At 37.6% G+C, this 23,627-nt stretch overlaps 2 protein-coding genes across 2 annotated transcripts; one reads left to right on the top strand and one right to left on the bottom strand.

The window, feature by feature from the left end:
* The first annotated feature begins 1,019 nt into the window (after nucleotides 1–1,019).
* On the top strand, nucleotides 1,020–3,992 carry LOC140227449 (cancer-related nucleoside-triphosphatase homolog). The gene is made up of 5 exons (XM_072307856.1): nucleotides 1,020–1,300; nucleotides 1,871–2,033; nucleotides 2,404–2,488; nucleotides 2,923–3,123; nucleotides 3,529–3,992. The coding sequence occupies exons 1-5, from the start codon at nucleotides 1,252–1,254 to the stop codon at nucleotides 3,607–3,609; spliced, it is 579 nt and encodes a 192-aa protein (XP_072163957.1). The 5' UTR covers nucleotides 1,020–1,251; the 3' UTR covers nucleotides 3,610–3,992.
* Nucleotides 3,993–12,650: 8,658 nt separating this feature from the next.
* Nucleotides 12,651–23,196, bottom strand: LOC140227439 (serine/threonine-protein phosphatase 5-like). The gene is made up of 12 exons (XM_072307847.1): nucleotides 23,067–23,196; nucleotides 21,248–21,417; nucleotides 20,775–20,846; nucleotides 20,163–20,310; nucleotides 19,191–19,312; nucleotides 18,460–18,624; nucleotides 17,958–18,063; nucleotides 15,341–15,483; nucleotides 15,053–15,140; nucleotides 14,335–14,554; nucleotides 13,651–13,729; nucleotides 12,651–12,781 (listed from the first exon to the last, which is right to left on the bottom strand). Exons 1-12 carry the CDS (start codon nucleotides 23,194–23,196, stop codon nucleotides 12,725–12,727), a joined length of 1,500 nt encoding a protein of 499 aa, XP_072163948.1. The 3' UTR covers nucleotides 12,651–12,724.
* Nucleotides 23,197–23,627: the final 431 nt, after the last annotated feature.

Raw genomic sequence — 23,627 nt, 5'->3', positions numbered from 1 at the left:
CTCCTACCTAGCTAGTCGGAACACAGCTGGAATTCACAGAGATTTCATAATGAATGTTCACTTGTGAGAGAAATTGATTTAGGATGTATGACACAGCTAGGGCACAGAATTTTCCAATCCAGAATGCGTCTTATTTCAGCACTTGTATTTTTCAAAATCTGACATAGATGCTCTAAATTGGTTTCCGGACATATGTGTAGATTTTAATAGCTCCCTCTTTCTTAGCCGAGATGCACCTCGATTTCGGAATATAGTCCATCAGAAAAAAAAAAAAAGGGGGGGGGGGGGGGAGGGGGACGCAAATTATCAGATGTTCGACCCGTAGCTTCGGGAACACTAAAGTTTAACCGCCAGGGCCTAGGGCAGGGAGACGATCGAACCGTCCTGGCGGCCGGCGGCCCGGGCGCCGGGACGCTTTTTGCGAGGTACATTCTGTGGTGCTGGCTCGTGTGTGATCGAATGGCGTCTGGTCAAGCTAGGTAAGAATGATGAGTGATCTATGTTTTAAAGTTAAAGGTGATCTTAACTGTACAAAATCATAAACGTTTTTGGCAAGGTTAACACTAAAACCTAGGGACTTTACGAGAGTACAGCCTGTGTTTGTGTGTATGTGTAATTCAAGTTTTCTTTATCTATTCCCCGTACAATGTGTTCATAGTCCCATGTCTGTAAATATGTGTAAGCAAGCCACGTATCGACTCGCCTCCAGCTCCGGAAGCTCCATAAGTCCAGGGCCACAGTTCAGTAGATAGTCTGTGGTGTAGCTGGGAATGCATCGAATGTCACCACTTGCGTGCACTGACGAAGTAAACGGCAATAAATGGAATGGCGATACACAATATAAGATGCAAAAATTATCAAGCAAAGCACATACTCTCAACTCGAGTCAGGAGTCGAGTCAGAACATAAACGTGTGATGTGGCCATGTGGTGCCCTGCACCATGGAGAGACACCATTTTGATTTAAAAAAAAAAAAAAAAAAAAAAAAAAACATTGCTAAAGACTCATTCATGTTTAAGAGTGGTGACACAACACGGATTGAGCCATACTGCCCCTTAAATATTAGACTCTATCATATGTGGAAAATCACAAAGTGGGGCAGCCACCTTCAGTCTTTCATGATGTTGTACAACCTCCTTTCTTTCTGAAAACTTTCTCATCAGGGTTAAAGAAAGAAAAACCTTATAAGTTTAGATGTTCTCCGGATAGACAAGAACAGTCTGCAGAGTAGTCTGAACCATTGTGATCCAGATGGCCAGCTCAACAAACATCAGACATATTTTCTTGACTGGCCCACCAGGTATGATGTAGAAGTACAATTGTATGTACCGGTACATTGTATATATGTGATGGAAAGATGAATTGTGGCAGATTTATAATTGTACACATATTGTATTTATATACAAAAATAAAATTGATATGATATTGATTGTACTGTTGTAACTTGTAGTTGTACTGTCCCATTAATGCTGATACAAGCTGGTATGTCAAAATTGTTCCTAAGTTTCCTCTTAAAGGAAATATTTCTCGTCACTGGCTATGAACTAGGGTAGAGGTGCAAAGTTTCAATATAAAAAAACAAAAACAAATAAAAAATAAAATACACAAACAAGATAACTGTCTAAATATATGTTTCTTTTTTTTTTGGGGGGGGGGGATGGGGGCTGTTGATTGGCTTATGGCAACAAGGAAACTTGACTGTTCACTGATAACCATAATTTTCTTTCAAGTTCATGTTCTCAGGTTGATGTGTTTTTGTTATTTGTTACCGTTATGGTACCAGTAGTTTATTTATTTATTTATTTATTTATTTTTTTTTTTTTGTCTCTGTGAATGACTGACAGAGTGCCTTTGTTAACATTTGTTGCAGGCGTTGGCAAAACAACCCTTGTGAGGAAGGCATGCTCAGAGCTAGGTGCCAAGTCTATTCCCACCCAGGGATTTTACACTGAAGAGGTCAGAGTGGGAGGCAAGAGAATCGGCTTTGATGTTGTGACACTTGATGGGCAGAGGGGGACACTGGCCAAAGTAGGGTTAGTCATTTTTTTTTTACCCTTGCTTCAGATAGCACCCATACACTATTTGCTGTTGCCATGGCTGCAGCTTGACAGTACATTCAACAAGTTGCAAGAATTCTAGTTGTTATGAAAGCTGTGACTACTTTATTTAATTGACGACCAGTGATTACAGATGCCGGCTATCCTCATGAAATACATCGTAGTCAGTTGCAAATGATGCATTGTTAGTAATGTTAATGAGAGCTGCTACAGCACTGAGTGTTCGGATAGATGACTTTACATTAACAGAATTATTGACATCATTCACAGTGCAATGCATGTTAAATTCCTGTGCATGTAGTGAATAAATTTGTCATCCATTTTTGTTTCAACTTATGCCTCACAGTGACCACAAAGGGCCCAAGGTCGGTCAGTACACCGTTAATCTCCCATCATTTGAACAGCTTGCGTTACCTGTAGTGTCTAGGAAGGTAAGATACTGATTTTTGCAACTCTCATTTGGATGAGACATTCAATCATTGTGGTTTGGGCCAATAAGCAGAATAAGTTTCTTGTAAATATATGAAAAAGGTGCACACGCCTTCAGGAAAAGTGCAATCTCCAGGTATCTTTTGACTTCTGAGGTATGTCTGTGGTGCACACACATGATACTAGAGCTGTGCACCTTTTACCTTTCTGTGGAACAAGTTTTGTGTACTGTTTGTTCTATGAACACTGTTTCATAAGCATACTATGATATCAATCTAAATATGTAAATTAGTAAATATTTGATACAAGGACTTTTTTTTTTTTTTTATTAAGAACAATGTCATCAGACTTTCTGTAAGTGAGCCATATGCAAGGCATTGTTATTTGGTTACAAATACAACATTGGTCTGTTCATTTAATCCACTGCTACATGTAGAAAGACTCTTCAGAGAAGCCCATCTTTGTGATAGATGAGGTGGGGAAAATGGAGCTCTTCAGCCAGGGTTTCATTCAGTCTGTTCGGAAGCTTCTGGACCAGCCCTCCTCGACTGTTCTGGGCACTATACCCATACCCAAAGGGCGCCCCCTTGGCCTTGTTGAGGAAATCCGTGGCAGGCCTGATGTAAAAGTTGTTACAGTGAGTCTATGTACAGTACCTCTATCTTGATGGAGAGCCATAAGGCCTAGCTTCACTGTTGTTATGATTTTATCTTGTTCATTATCTTCTTTATTTTTTGCTAATTTCTTCTGACACAAATACAAACAGATGCTCTCTGTTGTTTCAATTTTGTTATCCATTTTGTGTCATGATCAAACCAATGTCTATTCTAAACACACACAGTTGCATTATATATATGCCATAACATGGAGGGATATGTTTTGAATAAATTTTGTTGCCCTTACAGCAGTAGAAGTGTAGCACATGTACATGTATTTGGTACATATTGTAAATTTGTCCCCCATTTGCCTCCATTGCTGTTAACAAAAAAATGAAAATATACATTTAAAAAAAGTAACACCATTCTGCTTTTTTACTTAACAGATTTCTAAAGACAACAGAGATGCAGTTCTTGGAGAAATTCTGGATTCTCTCCATCATGCCAGGAGCGGAGGACTTAGATGATGTATACTAGAAGTCTGTGTGTTGGTCTGTTGACCATGTCTTCTCAGAGACATCACTGGCACATGAAGCACTTGTGGGAATTATGCTATTAAGACTTGTCTTCCACTGGACTTCAGATGTGTTAAAAAACTGCAAATGTTACACCTTACAATGTCATGAACTTTGAGGTGTTGCGTACGTGTGCAAAGAATGAGGTAGAGATTTATATACTGTATGTAAATCGTTGGCACAGTGTGAAGTTGGAGGGAATTTCTGCATGTGAAAGCAAGACAACTTACATCACCAACAATCGATGCTTATGAGTCAATAGCGAGAAAAGGATATTAAATCTATCTTTTCACCCTTACGGAGTGGTTGTGTTTTTAACAGTACAAGACTTCAGGGCCCCCATTTCATAAAAACTTGATATGATAGCAACTCTTACTGGAATGGCAATTGTCATGGTAATGACAAGAATCCAGATTCCTGATTGGCTGTTGCTATGGGAAGTTGCCATTCCAGCAAGAGTCGCGATCATATCAACTTTTATGAAATGGGGCCCAGGTGTGTTGGATCACTGCAGGTGTAAATGCATTATCTTGTGGAGATGTTGATAAGTTCAAATTCTGTAGCATAGAAGGTTGTAGCCCTCTCTTCATGCCTTGCAGACCTGCTGTAGGTTTTTTTTTTTTTTTAGATTTCGTTTTGGTTTTATGACTGTATTAATACTTCAGAATATTGGCTTGTACTGCAAACATTTAAGCGAGGAGTGAGAGAAAAGTACTCAAACATCATGTATTCTTTGGTTGCTAAAAGTTAGATATGCTCCTGGGAGAAGGGCATTCTTCATTTTGTTTGTGAAATACAATGTAAAAGTAACAAATTGAAATTAGGTAAAGTTTGAGCAGAATCAGATTGGCAGTGAAAAAGTTACAACACTGTATGTCTGTAGGACTACTATCTAGTCATCTATTATAGTATTGAATGTCGGCATAAAGCTAGCCGTACAGAGGCAACTAAATGAAGACCCGATAACCATGACAATTAGGGCCTACCTTGTTATACATGTATCAGGTTTCTCTTTAATCAGGGTACAGCTGTAGGGTAATTCCATGAAGTTGGGGCAGTGTCCATGTAGCATCGTGATATTTAAAATATACATTTCAGCATAACTCAATATTAATTATGCTATACATTTATTGTTTGTAGGCTTTACATTTGCATTGAGGCCACACATTTTCCTGGAAATTTTGTGCCATTCAGACTCAATTTTGATGAAGTTATTAAACAATATGTAACAGTGTCCTGTAGCATCGTGACGTGTCCATGTAGCATCGTGATGTTTTAAAATTTGGTCCTGAGAGACAAATTATGGCAATTAGCTTGACCAAAATTTGATGCAATATGCATTTACAAGATGTGAATGAGATAGCTAAATATCTCAAATTTCCTGTACACAGTTTTAATTTAAGAAAATTACAAAATGTATCACGATGCTATGCGTGTCCTTTTTTGTTACATTTGGTGGACACCGCGTAGCATAGTGACACATTGTGTAATTTTCTTGTACAAAAGTAAAACTGTGGAAAGGAGAGTTAAGATATTTAGCTATCTGACTAATCTAGTAATTATGCATATTATATCAAATTTTGGTCAAGCTAATTGCATTAATTTGTCTTTTAGGACCAGATTTTAACTATCACGATGCTACATGGACACGTCATGATGCTACAGGATACCGTTACATATTGTTTTAATAACTTCATCAAAATTGAGTCTGAATGGCACAAAATTTCTAGGAAAATGTATGGTCTCAATACAAATGTAAAGCCTATAAACAATATATGTATAGCATAATTAGTATTGAGTTATGGTTAAATGTAACACTTTGTGCCCCAACTTCACGGAATTACCCTGTACAACAATGAACTGTTAAGAGTTGGGACCTGCAGTACAATGTATCCTGTTATATCAGACCTCTGTATAACAAGGTTCCACTGTACTATGTATCAAAATTGTGCAGAAATCTTGCTTTGTTGCTTGTGCAAAGAGATGTAGGACTTCTTCCTGAATTTGCATGATGGCAACAACTTCTTGTTTATAATACTTCCTGTCCTTCCTATGTCTGTGATAAGCATGTATTTCTGTGGTCATGGTGACATCTTTCCTGGAAGAGGGAAAAGACTTGGTCTTGGCTCACAGTATAACCTGGTTGGTAATTTTGACTGCACATGGAATACAGTGCACTCCCGTTAGAACGAACACGGTTATAACAAAATTTCGTTATAACGAAGTAAAACTTCTGGTCCCAAAATTATCACCATTAAAGTCTATGGTACAAAATTCGCTTATAACGAACACGGTTATAGCGAAATATTCATTATAACGCAGTCTTTTTCGAGCGCAACTGACAAAGAAAAACAAAAGAAATGTGATCTATTATAACGAAATGCGAATTGCTTTCGAAAATACGTAGCGGAACAAGTATTTATAGCGTCTCTGCATGGGCGAACGCTTCTGCATGGGCGAACGCTTCACATCACTGTGTGTTCGCTCCGTGTGTCACGCACAGTTTCTGAGGGGAACTTGCGTTTAATATTGTAATACAATAATCCCATCCCATTTCACATATCTTTCCAGTGTATGATGAGTATTCAGCAAACAGAATACATATGCGTGGCTTCCTTGTTTTCGTTATATATTGTATATGTTCGATTATAACGAAATTTCGTTATAACGAAAGAAAACTGCCGGTCCTGAGCATTTCGGTATAACGGGAGTGCACTGTATCATGATACATCTACTGTTATGAGAAGTTATTCTAGTTTTCAATAACCAATTTCTGGTTGGGGAAAATCCCAAAATAAAACTGAGAATATTTATCCAGGTAAGTGATTTGACCATATAAGTACATGTACATGTACAGCAAATTCAAGATCCTGGTTGTAACCCCAAGTCATGTAAGATCGACTGCATTTTAATGCATGCTTAAATATCAATGAAGTGCAAAATAACAACAAAGACTTGAAGAAATAATGTATTGCAAAGTACCCAGAAGATGTTGAAATAAAGAGTGTTTGAAGAATATTTATTTTCCAAACAGTACAACCATATCATTGCATCCATGGCCATTCCAACTTATGCAAGAGCTGCTACAATTAATTGGCCACTGTACCACAGAACATGAAGAAAACAGTATCTGCTTCCCTGACCCATCATCAGCTTGATAATATCTAGGAACCCCAAAGGCATCTTTCTACAGATCATGGCCCCTCGCTGTCTGCCAACACATTCTTCACCCAATCGCATCTGTACATGTTGCTACGGAAATTGGCAGTACGTCACAGTTTAATTAAACTACATGTACCAGTCATTTGGAAATGAAAGATAACAAGCTCATGGAATTTTTCCTGTTAGGGATAGGTTGGGGCAGATATACAAGTACAATGTAGATGCAGGCTTGTGTGTTGCTCGATGAAAGCGTGTGAATCCTCTGTCGATCATCACAGTGCTACCCAGTAGCAACAGGTACATTGGGTGTACAATGATACACTGCATGTACATGTAGTCATCGTAAGCATTCTACCATCACCCTTGAAATGATTTACAAAAGAAGCTCATTGCACTCAGGTTAGGTATTTCTTAAGTTCCATTCATATGACAAATGACTTCTCCAATTTGACCCCTACCCTGTCATCACACTGAGAGAGATAAGTTAATTTAAATTGTTTGGACCTCTGCAATAAATGAAATAAATGTTTCACAGTGGGCATGTGAAAAGTTAAAAGTCATAAATAAGAGGTTCAGTCACAATATGCAGGACAAACAAAAACTGTACAGTCTTGTTTCAAGACTACTGGTCTCCCAGTTACATACTGTAAAACCAGAAATGTTCACTTACATTTTTATTTCACGAATTTCATGAGAGCCAAGATTTGTGAAATTAAAATGCATGCGAGTTCTTGCCTTCATTATACACATTGAATGCCAGTGGCAATTTGAGAAAATTTCATATTGCGAAAACGGCTGTCAGCTCCAATCATGAAAATTTCATGACGCAAACATTTCTTACTTATACAACATACATATATATCTAAAAGCCTTGGGTAAAACCTTTGTGCAATGAATGCCACACGATTCTCATCAGGACATTTTACAGACTGTAATTTTAACATTGGTCTTAATTTGTCCATCCCTTTGTTGCATTTGTTGCCAATCTACATTCCGTCAATGTGAAACGCTTCTCAGGGAACATTCAAAAATACAACACTTACACTTGATGATCTTGATCTTTTCAGTCACAAAATAATGAATACACTCCAAGCTTCCATCAAGTACCAAATTTACGATTTCATTGCCATGAACATTTTTATGTCTTCTCATTTTATACACAATTATTCCCTTCAAAATTGGAAGTAAATCGCCAGCAACTACTGTATAATCACTCTGTGTCTGGACAGATGCACACGAGGAGAACATTGCATATCAATTTGTCACCATAACAAAGGATGATTTGCAGAAAGTTGTAACACTTATGAACACATATCCGGTGCCATTATGAGAGGGATGTATCAGAGAGGTGCTGCACGATTGGAAAGGGGAATGAGTGAAGAGAGGGTCAAGACATTCGGTCGAAGGGGAAACTAGATGTGAGATGGTTGGGGAGGGATGGAACAAGGTTTACAAAAGCATAAAAAATAGATTTTCACGCAAGGAAACTTCTCTGGAACATAGTAATTTGGACAGAATGCTTTCTCTGTCCACCAGGCCATCCATGGAAAGAGATTTTCAATGTACTACAGTACATGGATATTTGGTGGGTTTTTGTTTTGTTTTTCAATCTTTTTATTTCATTTATTCATTTTTTTTTTTTTTGGGGGGGGGGGAATATATGCTGGACATGGAGATAATTGTGCATGTAAATCAGCAACGACTTGCTCATAAAACAAGCATATTTTCCCTTACATCTATTTCTATATGTTCAATTTGAAAGTGGCAAAATGGTGACAGGATAGACAAAGCACTGACATGAAAATCTTAAAGGATAAGTCCACCTTCATTTACATGTGGATTGAGTGAATGCAACAATGATAGTAGAACACATCAGTGAAAGTTTGGGGGAAATTGGACAATCTGCTCAAAAGTTATGAATTTTTAAAGTATCTGCACAGTCACTGCTGGATGAGAAGACCGCCACTACAGTGTATGATGTCACATGCATACAACAATATCAGGAAAATGTAAGAGAATGCACAAAATTTTACTTTTTGAAACGAGTGCACATTTCCTCAACTTGTCACTGAAATATTTTAAGGGTAATATTATTTCCCCTGCCTTCAGAAAGAGGCAAGTCAGGCGTTCTTTTATTATGCGAGAAAAGTGAAAATATGATTAATTTTCTTTGTTTTCTTTATATCGTACACATGTGACATCACAAGCTGTAGTAGTCTTCTCATCCAGCAATGACTGAGCAGAAACTTAAAAAATGAATAACTTTTGAACAGATTGACCGATTTTCCTAAAACTCTCACTGATGTTTTCGACAAATAATGCTGCATTCACTCAATCCACGTTTATAAAGGTGGACTTGTCCTTTAATGACAGATATGTAGGTCAACGAAGATAGGTTAACGGTTAATAATTCTCACACCTGCTTTCGCATTCCAAGCACTTTATCCTAACTTCTAAACTTATAAAAGAACCCTGAGAAAAGAAATGGATATAATCTATTCTACTCATCACGTGATAAGTAATACAATGAAGTCAGTTCACTGCCAGCCACTTCCAAGTTTGTTTATATCTTCTGACAGTCGGTTTCCTATACTGACATCCTAAAGACACTTTGTAAAAGATTTCTATTTATTTCCTCTGACCAAAGTAGGCAAATATGCAGCTAACATGTTCAATGTGTAAAGAGGAGTCCCGCTATAACCAGGTTGGATGCACTCTAAGAATCCGCTTATAATGAGGTAAATCATCAGGTCCCAACTAACCTTTATGTTTTAACCTAAAGCAATTGAAGTTTCTTCTAATGCAAGATAAATTTTAGGCTAAAAAACAGAAAAAAAAATCAAAGAAAAATTTGTGCAGATTAAACAAGGAATTTTTTTTAGTCAATAGTGCCAATAAAATAGCAGGCAATATCACACTCTCTATATTTGTTGGCATTATTGATGTGTGTATTCAAAGTGATAACCCCCAGTGACGAGTGCCACCTGCCTACATGTGTGCTCTGTATTACCTGAGCTCTGATTGGCCAAGTGCGTGAAAAAGTAGCTAAAAGGTAGGTCCTGTCTGTGGCATGATTTTTGTCAAATCTATAACATGACAACAAGCATCATGACAAAACTAGTTCATATAGTGAACATCTGTGGGTGTGTTCAAAGTGTATAGATACGAGGGACTGGATATAACAAGGTAAATCAGCCGGACACAGCTACCTCATTATAGCGGGATTCCCCTTGATATTGGTATATCTGTTTCAAACAACTCGCTGTTGTATTTACATTCTATAATGGTCAGACACATGAACAACACAATATTACAAAACTGTCATTGCGTTTACATGTTTGGGCATTAAACAAGATACACAAGATGTTGGGTCTGTACTAAACAGGATTTATGACATGCCAGAGAATTTTACAGATAATGAGTAGTGCTTGCCATTGAATTTGACTTCAATTTAATCAGCAAGGAATCTTCAAATGTGTAATGTTGCTCATGTAGAAATTCAAAATCTACTGCATAAATCACACATTGTTGAAAATGGTGTATCTTTTCTCACATGACATGATACAAAAATGTGTAATTGGGACTGCTATTAGCACTGCACATTATATCTCTTGACAATATAAGCCTACAAATTTAACATTCTATGTTTTAAAGAAAAGGACATTCCATACTGAAGGGTTTCTACTGTACAGCTGCTACTGTATAACCTTGCTCTAAAAATTTCTTCCTAATCTTACAGGTAAAGGGCACATGTGACATATATTCAATGCAGCATAAAAAATCCACATTCAATTATTATTTGCTGTTGCTGGCACCAGTCCCTCATCCAAATCAAATTTCCCCAGCTTCTAAGACAGTACATACCGATTTATGTAGTCCATATTCCCTTGTTGATTAACCCCAGTGAGGCAGCCATGTAACACTATGATAGAGTTCCATCTATAAATGGCATGGCAGAGGTGATGACTGGTCGGGAGCATATATAACTTACATCAGCCTCTCGAGCTATGTACAGGACAGGCAACCACTCACCAGACCCGAGAGCCAAAAGAGCACATCCACTGAACATTGACAAGAGGATAGTGACCTATCTTAAAGAAGAGGCTAAAAGCTTGCTCTTCATTTAAATCTGAAGAAAAAGCAAAACCCATGGCAGAAAGTGAGCTATTTGTGGTGGCATCTTCAACTGTGTGGCCCAAGGCAGTTTGCTGGCATAACAGTTTTTAATCATTTCTGGTACTCTGGCCATTTCTAGCTAAATAATGACCCATCTTCAGTTTTTAAGCAATATCCTGCTGCCTTTAATCTTTACAAAACAGGCATAGAAGGTCCTAAAAATCTCAGCACAATGTAAAATTTCACCCCTTTCAGAGACAGCTATTGACTCGGGTGATGAAGTCATCATCTTCAAAAGAACATTTTATTGCAGCTTGCTTTTCATTGTTTATCCATCATGATGTGGACACAACATATTACGGAGAGGAGAAAGACACACAAAATTCATTTTCTCAATGGCAGTTTCTTTCCTTGCATCAACCCTAGCTTAAACAGGATGAACACAGAATTTTGAGTGGGCCACAGAAGTATTTCTGAAATTTGCCCTTATTTCATTTTCTATTTTGATCCAAACCTAGACATCTTCACGATATTCCAATAGTTTGGCATTATGTGAGTATTTATATCATTCATTCACTCTGATATCTCGAGAGACTGATCTTCTCTGGAGATGAAGTTTTAACTCTTTATGTGCCATGGTGTAAACCCCCTGTGTGAGACATTATTATGAGACAGCAACATAGCCATGCTTTGGGAAAACTTTCAAAGATTTTTGTGACACTGGACAAGTAATGAGCAACAATGTAGAGAAAAAACCAAGCTTTGCTTTGATATAAATTATATGCATAGTTGTGTAACTCTGTCTTGTAAAGTGAGTGGAGTCTGATACAACATACAAAGAAGGTGTAGTTGTATTCAAGTAGCAGACTTCATCTTTAGCATTTAAACTTTTCACATTAGTTTTATTGGTTAATGCCCTCAGTCATTTAGAATGGTGAATATCTTAACTCGACACAAACTGCCTTCCGGTTTTGGGGAAAAACAAAAGAATTGCTCATTCCATTATTTGCATATTTTTTTTTGCTGACAAATTGTTACAATATTTTCCAGTCACACTTTAGATGAGGACACCTATTCATTCTGTGTGTGTGTTCATGTGTGCAAATGTGCATTTTGAGTATAACTATCTGATGTTGCCACATGAAAACCATATACCCCAAAATGCCAAGGTCCAGCGTGTTGATTTCTGTGGCAGACCATCAGCAACCCTATGCAGACAGCAACTTCCAGCTCTATGATGCTTCATAGAGATCTCTTTGGGGCAAACTTATTTTTTGCACGCACATTGTCTGGACATTTTCACTTTGCTTCCCTCCCTCTATATAATACATCAATATAGTGGCCAGCAAAATCATCCCAACTTCAACAGCACTGTCTGAACAGCTCAAGGCCCTCAATGAACGACACAAAACTTATCATCTGATCATAACATCCACAAACATCATGTACAAGCTGCAACTGGCAGACTTTCATCTAAATATATCGCAGGAGGGTCGTCAGCATTTCCCCATGTTAGGCCCAGTGCAGATGGGCGGACAGCTAGCCGAGCAAAGCATGGCCGCTGAGACACTGAGTTAGGAAACAAAGACGCACACAGAATATTATCACATACACTAGTAGGCACATTCACAGTCACACTTGCATACAACAAACATATATACACACACACAGGCACACACACACACACACACACACATAGACATGCATACACCCATCTCACACACAACCACACACATGCAGACACAAATGTTCAGCTATCATAGTCCTAAACATCTGGCTATAGCCTTCATCACATGAATCCAAACATGGAGTTGGCATATGCCATCGGTCTCACATTGGGATGAGGCTGTGGACAAACAGGATAAGAAAAAGACACCGGTCAGTATCATCACTGGACAGAACAAACAATAAGCGCTCTGTGACTCAATTCCTATTTAAATATATCTCACACACTTGTTGACTTTAAATTTATTTTTCTGTGGCCATCTTAAAAGCAACTGATGCTTGTCAAAAATAAAGCAACCATGACCTACATATCTAGGTGCTCTGAAAAGGCAATATGATGGAAGTCTCATGCTTACAGGTATGTCCAGAATAAGGGTATAACTAACATCCAACAGCTTCTCATTCTGACTGCATTTGTTGTATATGATTCTAGACATTCTTTGCATGAGAGTTCAGCTAAAAAGAAAACTCAATGTATGACTATGCACAGCTTTTAAAGGGGAAAATTTCTCTCAATTACTTTCATGCAGATATCAATGTTCCATTCCCCAAAACCATACTATTTCACTTTGGACACACATATGAATGCACATTAAATGCAAGACAGTCGTGATGCACAATATAAAAGTTGGAATTAGAATTCCAGAGGCAACATTTGCTCTTTCATAAAAAAAGGTATGTGATACTCCATATCACTTAATTCTTTCTTTATAGTACATGTAGGTAGGCTCTTTGCAAAACTAAGCAAAGTATGTGACACCGTGCACAACTATGTACTTGAGACCACAAAACACTGCAGTAAAATATTGACAACATGATATAAACTTATTTGACTCAATATAGATGCAGCAACCAAACATAGAGTCTGTAATGCAATGATTTCAAGCAGATGGGCTTCTGTTGGCCAATGTATGAGCCACCATCAATAGGTGGTCAGTAAGACTGATTTTACACTACACATCATCACTCCGATTGGCTGCAAATACTCACCACTGCTTCGTACGTCCTGAAATTGGGTTTGAGATCTGAGCCGAGATTGATGAAAGCCCCTTTGTTGCCTATTTGGTCACTGTGGAAATGGCATAATTACAAAACAATGAAAGATAGACTTCAAGCCCAGGTGTGCAACTATAGAATCAATGTCATACCATAAGATTTGCTCTATGGTTAGTCTGAGTCTGATGTGAAAGTGATCTAGAAAGCAGAGCAAATTTAATGTTTCCTCTGAAGCTTTTACCTGTTGGGATTTTACCTTCATGTAAGACTGAGAACACAGAATGGCTTACAATTGATGTTTTACGAAAAACATCTTTTCAGCAATAAAATCAACTTTCTGAGGCAAGGTATACCTGTAGAACACTGACACATAAATGATTGTAAAGTTTATCCCTCCCATCCCACCCCCTGACCATCATCACAGGATTGACTTTTTGTGCTTGAATACTTCAATTCATTTCAGTGGATAGCGGATGTAGTACAGTGCACTACTGTTATAATGAACAGGGATGTAACAAAATTCCCATCACAATGAAGAAAAAATTCAGGTCCCAAAATTATTATCTTTATAGCTGTATATACTTTGATTGTTCAGTTTTCACAAAATTTCAATAACAAATAGAAAACTGCCAATCCCGAGGCATTTGTTTTAACAGGAGTCGACCGTACAAAACTCACCAATAGTTTGGAGCCGAGAAGACGGTGATACACTTGCCATCATGGGTGACCTCATAGCCCTCATTTTTGACCTCGTGGCTGCGGACAATGTACTCAAGGCTGTTCTTCTCCAGAAACCGCTTGGTGATGTCCGGCCCAAACTGGATCCCCACCCCCCGTTTGCTCGGGGATCGGCCCGGCCGCAGCTGGGGGTCTGACCACAGCAGCTCGCACATCAGTCCTGAAACCACAACCAGTGTTTTTCACAATTTCAGGAGGGGCTCAACACTGCATGCATACAAAAGGTGTCATCAGTAGAATAACAAACAATATTAAAAAAAAAACACTGCTTTTAAATACGAAACAACTACTGCTGGTAACACCTACAATTACTGGTGTGAACACTACACTCCTGGTGAGAGGGTGAAGGGATTGAACTCTCATTAAGATCTGTTACATTTGACTGTATTACAGCATGACAATCTATATATGCATTTGTGACTCTTTCAGCATGGGGACAAAATGCTTGTCGTGATTTGTTACAGTTCTGGGCAAGGAGTTGTTGCAAAGAAGAGCCCAATAACAAATCCTTCTCTCGGAGTGACTCCTGCAATCCATAAACATAGCATTGATGTGGTCTCAAATGACCTAGGTGGCTACTGATAATGATTAATATGCTCAGACATATTGTAACAAGCATGACTAAAAAAGACACATTTTCCTGCGCAAGGTGTTTTACCTGCTTCTGGGGGCTGCATATCCCGCTTGATGGCTCGAAGGTCATCTAACGTGACATCATCCTGGCTGAATAATCCACCATGCATAACCTGCAACCGAATACAATGTATTATGGAATGTAATACAAATCATTAAGTTCTGATTAAAACTCTGTTTCTGTAAGAAACTCGGTTTCCTGCAGACAGTCGGTGAGTGACCCTATCATCAGCACCAGTGCCTATGCTACATAAAATGTCAATGGTATGGGCAGAAAGCAGCCCTGAACAGGTTTATTAACTGAATAACTCACCAGGACTTTGTTGTTGATGAGTTGTGCCAGCGGCAGCCAGTTGTACACCTCGGTGAACAGCTCCGCCATCATGGGCGTGTACTTTGACTTGACTTCACCATAGAAACCGTACATCTGGTTCATGGTATCACTCTCATGATTTCCTGCATCCAAGAAGTCGGTAACAAACAGAGCAGTTCTCTTTCAATAATAATAATGATGATGATGATGATGATGATGATGATGATGATGATGATAATGATAATAATAATAATAATAATAATAATAATAATAATAATAATAATAATAATAATAATAATAATAATAATAATAATAATAATAATAATAATAATAATAATAATAATAATAATAATAATAATAATAATAATCGTGAATTTATATTGTGCAGTTTCTATGTAGCATATATACTCAACTGCGCATAACAACAAGACATAATCAATACAAAGAAAAATACAATTAAAGGACTGATAATTGCATCATCATAGTTCATAAACTAGAAATGTCGCTACTTCGACTGGTGTATGCCTCCGCCATAATGCATGGTTCTCCTAATAGGTCTATAGTACAATGTCTTGACAATGTGTGATGACAGTTTTACACAACTGGCAAAATATTAAAATGACAGGTTTGCCACAAATGTGCTGAATGTTCACTTTCCTAGAACTAGGTTCAATTGGATGAATGATTAAAACGTCAGAGTGCAGGTATTTGAGGGAACTGATGATTTTCACTTGACTTGTGACCCTTTTATAAGTTTATGCATTGAGTAATTTTCAAGGTATTGAGAAAAAGTATAATTTCAGTATCAAATGGTAAAATAGTATTATCTAAACCTGGCCTTTGACTTTGACCCCACAGTTTCAAAGAGAATCACTGTTAGGTAGAACATGCATAAATATGCAAGTTTCATGATAATACCTTGAGTTACTTTCGAGATATGGAGGAAGAAGTGCAATTTAGCACTTTCACTTGACCTTTGACCTTTTGACTTTTGACCTTTTGGCAAGAAACTTCCCACAGAATATACATTGGGTTATACATGCATACATCAAGTTTTAAAAAAATCCTTCAGGCATTGCATTATAAGGAAAGTAGTGATATTTTGAGGAGTTGACCTTGACCTCTGACCCCCTGACCTTTGACCCATGACCCCCAACTTCCCTAGATAATCACTGCCCATCGGTACAAGCATATATACTAAGTTCCATGAAGATACCTTGAACCATTTGCGAGATATGGAGAAAAACATGAAATTTCAATTTTTTTTTCACAAAAATAACCTGTGACCTTTGACCTTTGACCCTGTGACCCTAAAATCCACACAAAGTATTATCCCCCAAGGATATACCCTCATACCAAGTTTGATATAAAACCACCACACGGTTGAGATATCGACAAAAACACGGGACGGACGGACGTACAGACAGACGTACGTACGTAAGGACGGACGGACGTACGGACGGACGGACGACCCGAAAACATAATGCCTCCGGCCACTTCGTTGGCGGAGGCATAAAAATATCCAATATCTGGGAATATCGTGGAATAGATGTGTTTTAAGGAGATTTTTGAACCTGTTTATTGATGATGTATGTCTGATTGAGGGAGGGAAGTTTATATTCCAGAGTTTTGGTGCAGCACTAACAAAAGCACGGTCACCTGAGGTAATTTTCGTCTTGCACCGTGGATGACTGAGGAGCATGGTGTCATTTGAACTACGAAGTCTGTAAAACTGGGTTGTTTTTATGGTGAGAAGTTCGCTGAGATAAGAGGGAGCCAAGCCATGAATAACTTTGAATGTAATAAAAAGGAGCTTAAACTTTAATTCTTAATTTTCAACAAATTTTCTGAACTTCTACATACTTGGACCCGCAATATTTATCATCAATTTTAGTCTAGATCAAGTGCTAAACAAAAGCAAGGTAGCCCTTAGTTTGAAAATGTTTTCACTCATCCATATCATTATAAACATGAGGATTGCTGCCTCATCTTGTTTTTTTTATCTTGGAGGGATGAAAGGACCTACAAAATACATACTTCAGATTTCCATAATATTCCTTCTCCACGATTTGCTTCAAGGTGATCTGAGTGCATTTATTTTTTTCCTCCCTTTGCCTTTGTCCAAATTTTTGTCCAAACGCATTTTCATAACTGTATGCACTACTTTACATGCAAATCGGTCTCCAACTGCAAAAGTGCTTTTAATTCGAGGAAATGGGATAAATGTATTTGATACTGTTTGTTGTAGATTCCTATTGTTTCATCAAAATATGAATCAATCACCAATACATCTAACCGGGGTAGGTGTCATGAAATGTGAAAACCTCGAAAAAGATGATAACGAGATGACACAAAGAGACACCTTTGTTCAAATGATTTAACTCCAGTAAGCTCACCACATGAAGAACATCTGCTGCATTCACACATATCACATCACTGCTACTAATTCATCTCTCACTTAGTTATACATGCAGGTGTTTCTGCTAATGCCTGTTTTTATGATACTGTAATAGCTATAAGTGGCTCATTAATCTGCAACCTTTAGGCAGGGTGTATTGTTTTGTGTAGGTTTTTTTTTTTTTCTCTTTCTCTCTCACAGTAGGAGTCAGTGACTTACCTCTTGATAGATGAAAGTGATCTGGATACAGCAGCTTGAAACCAAATAATGTGAAAATTACTTCTACAGAAAAGGATCCCCTGTCAACAAAGTCCCCATTGAAGAGCTGTGTGTTTAGGGTTAAGGAATGTTTTGCAGCGGAATGACTGTTAAGCTTTCTATACTATTGATCGAAACAAAACCCATTGGTGGTGATACAGGTCTTGCTTATCTAGTATCAACATTACAACCATGATGAAGCCTTGCTATGGGATACTTCACAACAGAGTTTCATTTGTTTTCATGTACATTCAGCACTTGGCGCACCTAGTATAATGGTAATATACATACTGTCATTGATACAAGCATGTGCAAATCTGATGATATTTGGAGTGCAGTAGGGAAATGGTCAAAATAAGGAAAGTATTGCCCAGACCCAGTTAGTCTTGATCCCAGACCTCATTACGAGTACATCTAGTTACGATCCACATGCATAGCCCGATCAAACCTTGAGAAAGGATACGTATGGATTGTCTTGTGAAGGCAATCCATTGATCTCAAATATATTGAGGAGATCGTAGAACTGGCCATGGATGTCGCCACATATCGTGAACTTGCTTCCTTCTGGTACTGTGATGTCACACAGAGATGGTAACTTTCTGAACACTTGTAGGATTTGCATTAATATCTGGTGAGAGAAACAAAATAATCTTAGTTGCATATTTGAGTCAAGAGATAATACACAAACATCACAGAGAAAAAAAAATGAATACGACCACATCTATCTTGATCTTTATTATCATTATCATAATACTATTTGTTGTCATCATTTCTATCATTACAATTTGTGTACAAAGATATAACATCAAGTCTCATCCTAACATTTTCATTCAGATTCTTGTAAAGCACCCTCATCCATTTTTTTTTTTTTTTTGGTCATTCTATGTCATGGTTTCTGTCCTGAAAAGGGACCATCATCCAAAATGGAAAGGTGAAATATGGTTTACATGTGTGACCAAAAGGCCTAAATCTGAAAACATGCTGACAGAAACAGAAAACTGCAAGATCCTGAAGTACAGGTAAGTACAGATAAGATAAGTGGAACTCTACTGAAAACAAACAGGTAAACACGCAACTAATATACCAACTGAATAGTGAAAGCATTTGAAATTGCAAAGGAAAGAAGAAAAATATTGAATAAAAGACACAAGCAAGTGTGAGTATGTGTGTTCACTGACTTGCTTTATGACTTACTGTGTAGGCATATCTCCTGTGTAGTATCTTCTGATTCTTGAAGTGATCCAACAGCTGCACCATGAAATCTTTTGTCACTTTGTCATTCTCCAGCGCAGGACCTGTGTACTCATCTTCAATGACTGGAAGACACACACAATACCATTAACAACTTTCAACAAACTAAGAACAACATAAATCAAGCGCAGCCAACACATTTTGACTTTCTGTTTTTTCTACTGTGTGTAATCATTCTTGCAGGAAGAAAATCTTGTTTTCATTTTGCAAGCTGCTATCCCTAAGTCTACCAAACTTTGTCCACTGACAGAATTTTTTTAACTCCTGCCTCTTTTACATTCCTATCTGGTTGTTCAGTTTCTCTTCATATCTTCACTTTTATACTGACCTAGTATTCTTCTTTCTGTTCACCTCTTATAATACAGTTTTGATATTTTCATCACTTTGCACTTATTCCTAATGGTTTTATATATTTTTGTTTAATCTTATTAACAATATCCTAATCATTAAGTGTATTGAAGTATTTTTTCACAAACTTCAAAAACTACTAAACACAGCTTATGGCTGATGGCAACTGTTGATGTACACTGATTTAATTTGACAAAGAAACCAAAACAAACCACAAAACTATGCATTAAAAAAATCCGAAAAGAAAAAAAATCTCTGCTTGACCTTTGATGAGTTGGTTTGTTGCTGTTTCTTTGTGCATACAAAAGAGAAATGATGACCTTCCTTATAGCTTGTTTTGATACTCTTCTAATCATAGCAAAAATAGGGTTATCCATTGAAAATGTAAGAATATAACAAAAGCATGTTGTCTTTTTGACCATGGGATGTCATTTGTACAAAGTCTGTTGTTCAGTGCACTATCATTTCATTATATACCCACTTCAGTTAGGGACAGCTCTTGACATTTTTAACAGAAAACAATTCTATTTTAGAAATGCATGTATGGGTAAACTTCATGGAACTCACTCATGTTATCCAGGTTAATCGAGTCCAAGATAGATTTCTTCTCTTTATCGACCCGAATGGCTCTCTCAAAGGCCATCTGCTTAACAAGTTTGTTGCATTCAGTATACTTGGTTCGGGCATCCTTGTCATTTGGCCGGTACTTGACAACCTTCCAGGTGAAAGATAGAAGGGTAAAATGAATGCAGAATGTTCCTTGAATGAAGAAATTATGATTTTCATGGGAAGAGTATCAGACTACAGATTGACTACTACAAAGATGACATTATTACTATAACAATTTTTTTTTTTTGAATGTGTAACCTTGATACCTCTTTGAACAGCAGTCACAAGGTGAATGGATTTTTTTTTTATTCACTTTTCAAAAATGTCCCCTATTATCAGAATTCATGCCAAGTCAGATAGATACTTCAGAGATTTGTGTGTCATGTAAAAGCAGGCATGATGCAGAGAGTATCACCCTTTGATTTCAAAATAACTGGTAAACATTAATATATTACTTCTGCTCCACTTGTTCCTCACTTAGATTTTACTTGAAATAAAATGTCAAAATATTTTCTTTATGCAGAAATGTGGTGATGAGAGAATGTCTGAAAGCAAAGTGAAAATTCTTACCGTTTCATAGTCTTTGAGTGCTATCTTAAGCTTTCCAAGTGCCATGTTGGCTGTTGCTCTCCGGTAGTAGCCCTGTATTAAAGTCAATTTACAAACCTCTGTAAAATTATTATGCCCAATTATTATGCCTCCATTCTTTTTGAAGGTCTCAACATGGGGTAATGTGGAAACCCACATTACATACTATTGTGAAATTTAACACTTTTTCACATGAATAAAAGATTCAAAATGTTTCAAATGCAGCTCTTCAAGCATTAAAATCAAGTCAGTTATTTCAACCCTGACAATTTCTACTAAGGCGTGCATGGAGCCAGACTTCAAGCTATCTTATTTTAAAAAGATATCCTTTATTAAAGATCTAAAAACAACCCCTCCCAACAAACAAGACAAAATCAACCTTTTGCATTGAAAATGAAAAACATAATAATACTAATAAAAGATAGGCCTTGAAGTTTCTAGAACTTTGGAAGCACCTTGATGTATGATTTGTCCAGCTCCAGAGCTTTACTGGCATCCTCAAGGGCAGAGCCAAAACATTCTGTCCTGAGATAAGCAAAACTTCTGTTGCCATAGTAAGCTGCTACAGATGGATTTATCTCAATAGCTTCTGTGTAGAAGGTAATGGCTTGCTGGAAGTCTTGTGCTGCAAAAGGAAAGGAATGAGAACAGATACAATAATAATAATAAACAGTTTTTACAGAGCACAAATTACATTTAAGCCTCTAAGTGCTTTTTATCAAGCTCCAGTCTTCTTCAATCATCTGATAAATAACAAAAAGTATAAAAAGAATTGTTGCTCTTGTCTTTTCAATCCAATTAATACATATTGAAGTAGAATTCTCAAAACTGGAACCTTGCTTGAATGATCCTTATAATACTAATACATAGCTCATGACAAGCTATGCATAGTACGGTGGGATAAAGTCATACATAGACTTTAGAATGGTCTTTAATCATTGAAGGCAAACAGTGTAGTGAAGCAAAGTATACTGTGGAATACGGTACTTCACAGAGAAATTGGGCAGGGGATGACTACATACATTTTTTAAAGCAATTAACTATGATGAATGTAAACATCAAACTGTGACTCAGATGCAACAAGCCATTGGAATTGCACAAGAAGGAACTTTCTGTCAATAGTCTTCTAATCACTCTCTTAAGGCCCAATAATGGTACACTACTATGACGATGATGAGATTTTGGATGACAAACCAAGTTATGCCAAGACATAGTACAGTAGGAAATGATTTAATTTTGAGTCATACAATAATTGGAGATACAGTTGAAACTCTTGTATCCGGACAAGTCGGGACCGGGGCTCATCCGGATAAGGGATTTGGCCGGATACGGGAGACTCAATGCTTTATACATGTACATATACATACACATGTACTGATGTAGCCCATTGTAGTACCACATGTAGTAATGTGTATACTGCAACCTCTTCTATTGTTACATTTGGGGATGTTTGGGGATGTTGAAATGTCTGGAGGTAAGCAATTTGGAAGGAAATTTCATGTAATGACTAATGTATGTTAATCATGTTGGAAGTATATGTAATTCATGTGTGTTTGGGTAGGAGTTGTCAAGGAGTTGGGAATCCCCCTTTCCTTCCATAATTACTAAAAAAAAAAAAATCACGGCGAGATTGCGTCCGTATATTAATAGAGAGATCCGGATAAAGGGAGGCCGGATAAGAGAGGTTCAACTGTAGAGGGAACATGGATGACAAACCAAGTTATGCCAAGACATGCTCTAACACTTAGTCGGAAATGATTTAATTTTGAGTCATATAATACAATAATTGGAGATAGATGGAACATGGTCATGGAGCCTAGTCAAGACATTCACATGCAAATTTATCACATTCACAAGAACTAACGTTAGATTCATTCTAGCTACATGTAAATTTAGTTTGGTTTGCATGGTTTGGATCCAAAATTTCAGGATAGAATTTATGTGGAAAATATGGAAGTTTTTCTTTTTTCAGTGAGAATTCTTACAACCCAAGCAAAAACCACCACGTACAAAAGAGATCTTATGTTTGACTGGCTTATAACCATCTTCACTAACGTTAGACCTATTAGATAGAGATGCGCCATAAATTACAGGCGACGGGATAAGTGCTGCATGCTGGCTATGATGCAATTTCGCTTAGTCCCGTGCACGCTTAAAATTGTATGTCGTGCCTCACTTTCCCTAGCAAGATTTAGGAAATCGAATTGCAGTAACATGCACGATTAACAGCTTTTCAGTGATACGTGGTACTAAGAGCAAAAATAATTCGGTTACCCTTGAAAAACGTGTTGGCTTTATCCTTAAGTGTCTCTGCCTTCTGTTTATCGTCCTCACTGATGGTGGCTTCATCAATTTTGATGTTGGGAATTACTCCCGTTGTTGTGGAATCGCCGGACTCGGCCATGGTAAATACTTGTACAATTTACTGATCCCACGTGATATGCGGAAATTACATGTTTATTCGTCGAGAGGGCGTACTACTATTCACGTCCACAACACGTCCAGAGAGTCCGATTGCTTCGCGGCCAGTTTGCCATCAGTTCGGATCCCTGCAGAATTACCGGATTTGAATTATTATCTTTTTTTTTTGGGGGGGGGGGGGGGTGGGAGGATTATTGTAGCTTGTAGGAAAAAGTTAAGGTAGTCTTAACACGTACTTGCTTCCTGGTGTCCGACCGTTTCCAATTTGCCAAGTACAGCTAGAGATAAAACTTTTTTTTAGGCCTATCTCATTTTTATGAATCCATAGATGTGATTGGTCAAAGATGCAGTCAAACGTTTTCCTTATACACTTTTGTGCCTTATTTGATGAAACCTCGATTCTGATTGGTCAGA

The sequence above is a fragment of the Diadema setosum genome, chromosome 1 (genome assembly GCF_964275005.1).
Source record: "Diadema setosum chromosome 1, eeDiaSeto1, whole genome shotgun sequence".
NCBI classification, from domain to species: domain Eukaryota; kingdom Metazoa; phylum Echinodermata; class Echinoidea; order Diadematoida; family Diadematidae; genus Diadema; species Diadema setosum.
The sequence above is the reverse complement of the archived record's forward strand: the minus strand, read 5'-3'. Positions and strand labels throughout refer to the sequence as shown.